General features: G+C 44.7%; 1 protein-coding gene across 1 annotated transcript; it reads right to left on the reverse strand.

The window, feature by feature from the left end:
- Positions 1 to 2,380: 2,380 nt before the first annotated feature.
- CALHM6 (calcium homeostasis modulator family member 6) lies at positions 2,381 to 5,626 on the reverse strand. The gene is made up of 2 exons (XM_039531695.1): positions 5,024 to 5,626; positions 2,381 to 3,016 (listed from the first exon to the last, which is right to left on the reverse strand). The coding sequence occupies exons 1-2, from the start codon at positions 5,552 to 5,554 to the stop codon at positions 2,597 to 2,599; spliced, it is 951 nt and encodes a 316-aa protein (XP_039387629.1). The 5' UTR covers positions 5,555 to 5,626; the 3' UTR covers positions 2,381 to 2,596.
- Positions 5,627 to 7,503: the final 1,877 nt, after the last annotated feature.

Raw genomic sequence — 7,503 nt, forward strand, 5'->3', positions numbered from 1 at the left:
AGCCTAAGTTAGGTGCCTGAGTTCCTTGACAGTGAATGGGGAGAGAGAGGTGCCTTAGACTGCAATCCACAAAAGCCAGCCTGCTAGGAGGGGTGCTGCCACTAAGCCTGGACCATCTCAGAGATAGGCGCCTGAGTTTGGCCTGCAGTGCTGCTGATCTCTGCTTGGGATTCTCAGCTGCAAGCGCTCTCCTGACGTTAGGCACCTATGCTGTTAATAAGAAGCATGGAGTAGGGGGCAGGAGGAGGACCCAGTAGTTAGGCTACACAGCTGAGGTGTGAGAGACCCTCAGTGCAAGTCCCCCCCTCTACCTGAGGGGTAGAAGGGCTTTGAATGGGGTCTGTTACCTCACAGTGAATGTTGTCGCTGCTGAGCTATGGGATATTCTGATGCAGAGCTCCCTCAGTCTCTCCCATTGAAGCTGTTGCATTCTAATTAAAGAGTCACTGGAGCAGGAGCACTGGATCCTGCACCTGCCACCTGAGCACCTTAACCCCCAGGCTACAGAGTCATTCTCACGCTTGTGCTCTCGCTCTCTCTCCCTGGTCAAAATGACACTTTAACTCTTCCCCCTGCTGTTTTGTGTGAACTCACCTGAGGGCCCTGATCCAGTTGGCTTGCTCAGGCTGCCTACTGGATTGGGCCCCACCCAGGATGACGTAGGTGGACTAATGCCTATCTTCCCCAGTTTGTGAATTGGTCTGCAGGTTAGAGGGTTTCGGCGGGAGATAGACATACAGGTGTCTAGAGGCAGGCAGCAGTGTGCAAACCCAGAGGCAGAAACATAGGTGCCCAGGGAACTTTTATTGCAAAAATTTTGGCATCAACTGAGTTTAGGCCTCTACAGGGTTCAGTGGGAGTTTTGTGCATCACTATGGTCCCAGAACTGGGGCTTAGGTGCCTAAAATGGACTCAGGCACCTAACTCATTTTGTGCATTCAGACCTTAGAGACAGATCTTTGGGCAGCATGATACTAGCAGTGGAGCAACTTAGTAGACTATGTTGCAATCTCTGACCAACTCAGACTGTGGTAAAGTAGAACTGAAGTTACCACAAAGGAAGTTTTTAGTTTCACTACTATGGTGCAGTTCTGCTTGTACACAAATAGTAATGCTCGCATATTTCAGTCCAGCCAACCAAACTCTGGGACATCATTTAGAGCAGTGGTTCTTAACCTTTACTACAGCCCGGTTCTCAAAATATGTTCTCGCACCCTTTATCAAAAATCAAAATATGTTCTCGCACCCCTTAAACCTAGATATATTTTTGTTTGTATATTACAGTAATTGTTAAAAAATGTATAATGTTAATAAATACATAGGTTTGATAAAACAAAGTAGTTGTACTTACATGCCTGCACTTAATTTGTGTTTTCGATGATTTACCTTCTAAAAAAATCTGGCATGTCTCACACCCCAGAAAGGGAATCTCGTACCCCCCTCCCCCCCGGGGGGGGTGCAGCCCAGGTTAAGAACCACTGATTTAGAGTTATTACTTACTGAATGTTCACAACATACTTGGAACTACATATTATTTGAAGGGATGACCCTTTCCTAGATAGCTTGCAGACTAAAGACAGACACAGGTTAGTCCACCGCTTGCTTGAAGTTATCCTTTAAGAGGCATTTTCATGTCACTTAATTAATAAACTAGGTTATATATTCAGATTCATGCTCGGTATTTTCCTGCCTTTCTTTGGTCTCCTATAAGAACATAAGAACGGCCATACTGGGTCAGACTAATGGTCCATCTAGCCCAGTATCCAGTCTTCCAATAGCGGCCAATGCCAGGGCTTTCAGAGGGAATGAACAAAACAGACAATCATCAAGTGATCCATCCCCTGTCGCCCATTCCCAGCTTCTGGCAAACAGAGGCTAGGGACACCCTGACCACCTTCAGTAACAGCCACTGATGGCCCTATCGTCCACAAACGTATCTAACTCTTTTTTGAACCCCATTATAGTTTTGGCCTTCACAACATTCCATGGCAATAAGTTCCACAGGCTGACTGTGTGTCGTGTGAAGAAGTACTTCCTTATATTTGTTTAAAACCCGCTGCCGATTAATTTCATTGGGTGACCCATGGTTTTTGTGTTATGTGAAGGGGTAAATAACACTTCCTTATTCACTCTCTCCATGCCAGACATGATTTTATAGACCTCTGTCATATCCTTCCTCAATAGTCTCTTTTCTAAGCTGAAAAGTCCCAGTCTTTTTAATGTCTCCTCATATGGAAGCTGTTCCATACCCTTAGTAAGTTTTGTTGTCCTTCTCTGTACCTCTTCCAATCCTAATATATCTTTTCTGAGATGAGGCCATGAGAACTGCATGCATGGGCATACCATGGATTTATACAGTAGCATTATGATATTTTCTGTCTTATTATCTATTGCTTTCCTAATGGCTCCTAAAATTCTGTTAACTTGTTTTGACTATTGCTGCACATTAACAGCTTGTGTGACCCTCTGTTTCAGTGCTAACAGCAAGCTTCTCAACCATGATTCATCAGAATGCACCAGCTCATTGATATAAAGACCCTTTTTATATGGCCATAATTACATAACTGTCCATGCTACAAAAATAGAATTTATTTCATTATAATGTCCCCGTTTCATTAACATCAGTGCCATCCACAAATCCTAGAGCAGGAGAAAACACATCTTCTTCAGTAGATCTGATGCTGGTGCCTCTGTTTGCACTAATATATTTGTGTATCATGCTGTAATACTGTCCTTTAGTATTGAAGGCATACAAGGATGAGATCTGCTGCCAGTCTTTGTTGGTGGGGGTCTGAAATAGTTCTGGCTCAGTGGACTCAAAGAAGCACTTCAGGTTCCTTTCTGCCAGCTTGGTTGCATGCTCCTTGGCCTTCCTCTCAAAAACCTCCCGTTCCTTTTCCAAGTAGATTTTCCAGAACCTCAGCTGAAGAAAACTGACTGGAGAACGACAGCGGTTGATGCATGTGACAGTCAGTACTAAAGCCATGATGCTTGCTACCAGTATCCAGCCCAGCACCTGGGGGAACATACAGATGGATCAATGAAGGTTGCAAATGATTAGGCGCATCAAAAGTTCCCGGATAAGAATATGCAGTTTAATATTGTTTTAGACAGGAGATCAATAAGTGGTCACTGCTTGAAAAGCCCATCACACTGTGCTGTCTGTGGACAATGGGTACCCCATGTATGTGAACAATCCCAGCAAAATCTGCTAAACTTCAGGGGCCTGGGATGAAATTTTGGGGTTGGAAGAGAATAATCCATCCTGACTGTGGGTGGGTTCAAGTTTCTATCCAAGATTCTGTTGGAAATGGCTATAAATGCTGACTGGGGAAATGTTAATAGTGTCCACTCTCATATAAAAACTCCCACAGATTGAGTCTTACAAGCAAAAAAGTCAATGTATTTTTATAATATTTAAAGTTGACCATCAAAGAAAAAATGGGTTTGTATCCCTTTTTGCTTTTTAGTTAGCTATAATGACATGATTAAAAATAATAATAGTAATAAATAATAAGAGCCTAACCTTTTTTCATTTGGTTTGGGTTTTTTTGTTTTGTTTTTTTTTACCGTAGAAATATCAGGAATTGTCGATCTTATCTCCCCTGGTTTTGCCAGGTTTTTTGCATGACTCACAAATATGCATTGGGACCTCTCTCATCCCAGTCTCTTACTTGAAGGAACAGTGTGCTAACTCTGACCAATTTGTCAACTCTCTTCTCTGACATGTTTGAGTTAAACAGGTGCTGATAAAAAACAAAGAATGTTAAATTAACTGATTAAAAATCTCTTCCCATCTCAACTAATCAGACTTCAGTTACATGGTTTCCCTGATTTCACAAATCTTCTAGTTCTCTATTCAACTACAGGCCACATCTTCACTAGGGAAAAAAGGTGTGTTCTTAACTTGAGTTAGTTCATTCAAGGTTAAATCCTAGTGAAGACAAGGCAGTCTTTAGTTTTCACACAAGTTGCCTCTGGGGGAACTGAGTAATTAACTTGAGCTGCTTACTCATGCAAAAACTACAAACGGCCATGTCTTCACTAGGATTTTGCCTCTAGTTAGCAAACTCCAGTTAAGGATACACCCTTTTTTCTTATTGAAGTCAAAGTCTTATAGTCTTCTAATGAAAAGAGGAGATGATCAAACCTGGATTTCTAATGGAAGAAAACAGGAGAAATTAAAACAAGAACAAACAAAAAAGTCCCCAAATTTTGTAGGCCTCTTTTTTACATCATAAAGAAGGGGGAAGGGGGAAACAAACACATTCTTCCTTTTCAGCTCTCCACAATCAATAGCTACCTTGCTTTCAGGGAAACAAAAATCAAATCCTATTTCTGGAATATGAGTGTGAAATTGACTGTGATTTCAAACTTGGGGGTGCCACAGTCAGACCCTCAATACATCCTTTTTCAAATGCTAATTCTCTGCTGTAATGAAAGATTTTAAATTAAACACCAGCTGCCTCTTATGCATAGGAACTGAACTTAAAAGGGTTCATGATGTAAAGAGAGGCAAGGAAGTGGAAAAAGAGAAGAGAAATTCACAATACATCTCTTTTGAAATGGGTAGAAAATCTATGGATGGGAAAGCCCAATTATGTGACATCCAGTCAAGTTCCCTGCCCATGCAGGCTTATTCTCAACTTGCCTCAAAGGAAAAGGAATGAACATCATTATGAAGCAATCTCCTCAGATTTACAGCAGGCCAAAATGGTAGAAAGCAATACAGACTGCAGTGGGAGATGCAACTAACAATATATTACCTTTCTTTTAGCCAGTTTAGAATATTTTGCTAACTACATAAGTGCAATAATTTATTTTTCATATCATAGTCTTCAGGCTGCATCCCTAGGCCATCATATCAGCATAAGTAAGCTGAGGTGGCACCTGTAGGGACAGCACCTACTTTAACTGAACTACTTATGTTGCCCCTCCATCCCTCCAGAAATCACTCCGCGTCCACTGCACCTCCATGGGGCAAAAGCCAATAGGATCAATCAAAGGATGGAAGAGACCATACCTGGGACTGAGCCCGAAGGCTCACAAATGTCTGTGCCCCTTGGGGGAGAGTCTCACCACAGGGTATTCTGGCCACCTGCTCATGGCACTGGGTCCCTCTGCCTTGGCACAAGTACCTCTGCAACAGGCTGCTCCCACTTGCTGCGCACTCATAGAAGTTGGCCCCAAGCAGGGCCACGGCGATCCAGGTGAGCGGGGCCACAGCAGCGCTCACCGTCACCAGCCACAGCACCCTAAAGTAGCGCCAGCAGCGCCTCCTGTGGATGCAGCAGCAACACCTGCCGGGGGCGCAGCAGCCAGTGAACAGCCGCCAGGTCCTGACGTTCAGCAGGTAGCCGAGAAGGAAGAGGATCAGGGCAGGCACCAGCAGGAAGACAGAGCCGTAGAGCGTGTTCCAGGAGTTGCAGGGGCATTGGAACACCACGACTGAGAAGAGACGCTCGCTGCCCGCGGTCAGCAGGGACACGGCGCTGTAACTGAGCGCCTTCTGGTGACTGAGGCAGAAATCCAACACAGTGCGAAACTTCTCCATCTCCTGCCCCGGCTGCTGCACTCTGCCCGGTGCCCTTGCCTTTGAGGGGGATGAAATCTCACTTGGTTATGTGTACAAGAGGAAGAGGATGTGAGGTCTCTAGTTCCCACAACTCTCACAAACAGACAGAAAGGTTTCACTTTCTCCTGGTGGAGCGAAGGTGGTGCAATGTAGGAGAAAACATCTGAAAATACCCACTGAGCATTTTCTCTGCATTTTTGGAATGACAGGAAACAGCAGGCAGATAGCACACAAAACCCACACTGCTATTGTTGTTTTTCCCACGCCGCCATCATTGCTTCTTTAAAGCTTACATATACTTTCCCCAAAATGCCTGAGTCTCACAATGGCTGATCAACTTGGTTGTGACTGATAAGTAGAGGAGGCTGAAATTTTCCCTCCCAAAATTGGATGTTTTTAGGAAGGTTTTTGTCAAAAATTCAAATGTCAAGGAAAAAGGAAATAAAATAGAAACAAAAACATCATGAAATATTTTTTGTATTTTTTGACTAACTCTAGTTATAGAATACTTTGATCTGGCCTCTGGCTAGATGGAGCCAAACTATATCATAAACAGCCTCACTATATGCTTTAGCTCATGTCAAGATCTAAACTGAGGTGTTACCCCTTTTGGCCTGGAGTGTCAAAGTTCACGGCACTGGTAATATTCCAGTTGAGAGGAGAAATTGGGGATAGCCAAGTATTTCTTTGATGCAATTTTGTGTATTTGCAAAGGATGTCCACAGTCCTGTGTCTCTGAATGCAGAAGGAATCGATAACAAAAGGAGCAATTTTTTTAGCTTTCAGCTCCAAGCCTCTTTAGCAAACACCAGACCCAAAAGGTCTCTCTCCAGCTTTTCCAGGGTTATACCTTATGCTCACAGGACACTGCTTGGCTTTCTTGCTTTACTCTTTGTTCTGTGTGTGTGTGTGTGTGTGTGTGCGCTGCTTTTTTACGCACCCACACCCACCCGTCTCACACACAATACTCAGTAAAACCCCCTCTCAGCCCAAACTCTTTGGTGTGTCCACAACCCTCTTTTGTCTTAGGTCCTGGTTAACTCATCTGACAGTTATGATAAATGAAGGGTGTGTTTACACTCAGACTCAAAGCAGTTTGTGATCGATACAGTCACCAGTAACTCTCAGCATAAGAGAGGCCTACACTAAATATATAATTGGGTTGGGGGACCCAGTTACAACTTGGTTATTGTCTGATATGATTGAAGTTCAGTTGGCTTGCACTGCAGGCTGGATCTCTAGTATGTCTCAGAAGTGTGCCAAAGCTTTAGCAAGCTTGGTTTGGACATATAAGTCCACAGATCCTTATATGTATTGTAGATGGCCTTAAAATATATTTTTTTATTAAAAAAACAAAAACCAACAAAACAATGGTTAGAATTTAGATCCTGATTTAGCAATCACTTATTAATAGGGCTGCCAACTTTCTACTCACACAAAACTGAACACTCATGCCCCGCCCCTTTCCCCACCCCTCATCGGAGGCCCCACCCCTCATCTGAGGCCATGTTCCCCGCTCACACCATCCCCCCTCCCTCTGTCGCTCGCTCTCCCCACCCTCACTCACTCACTCATTTTCACCAGGCTGGTTCAGAGGGCTGGGGTGCGGGAGGGGAGTGAGGGTTCTATTTGGGGGTGCGGGTTCCAGGGTGGGGCCAGAAATGAGGGGTTCAGGGTGCAGGAGGGAGCTGTTGGGATGTATGCGTGTGGGGTGAGGGCTCTGGCTGGGGGTGAAGACTCTGGGGTGGGGCAGGTACTGAAGGGCTTGGGGGTGGGAGGAGGATCAGGGCTGGGGCAGGCAGTTGGGATGTGGTGGGAGGAGTGAGGGCTCTGGGTGGGGGTGCGGACTCTGGAGTGGGGCTGGGGATGAGGGGTTTGGCATGTAGGAGGGTGCTTCAGGCTGGAACTGAGGGGTTCAGAAGGTGGGA

The sequence above is a fragment of the Mauremys reevesii genome, linkage group 3 (genome assembly GCF_016161935.1).
Source record: "Mauremys reevesii isolate NIE-2019 linkage group 3, ASM1616193v1, whole genome shotgun sequence".
NCBI lineage: Eukaryota > Metazoa > Chordata > Testudines > Geoemydidae > Mauremys > Mauremys reevesii.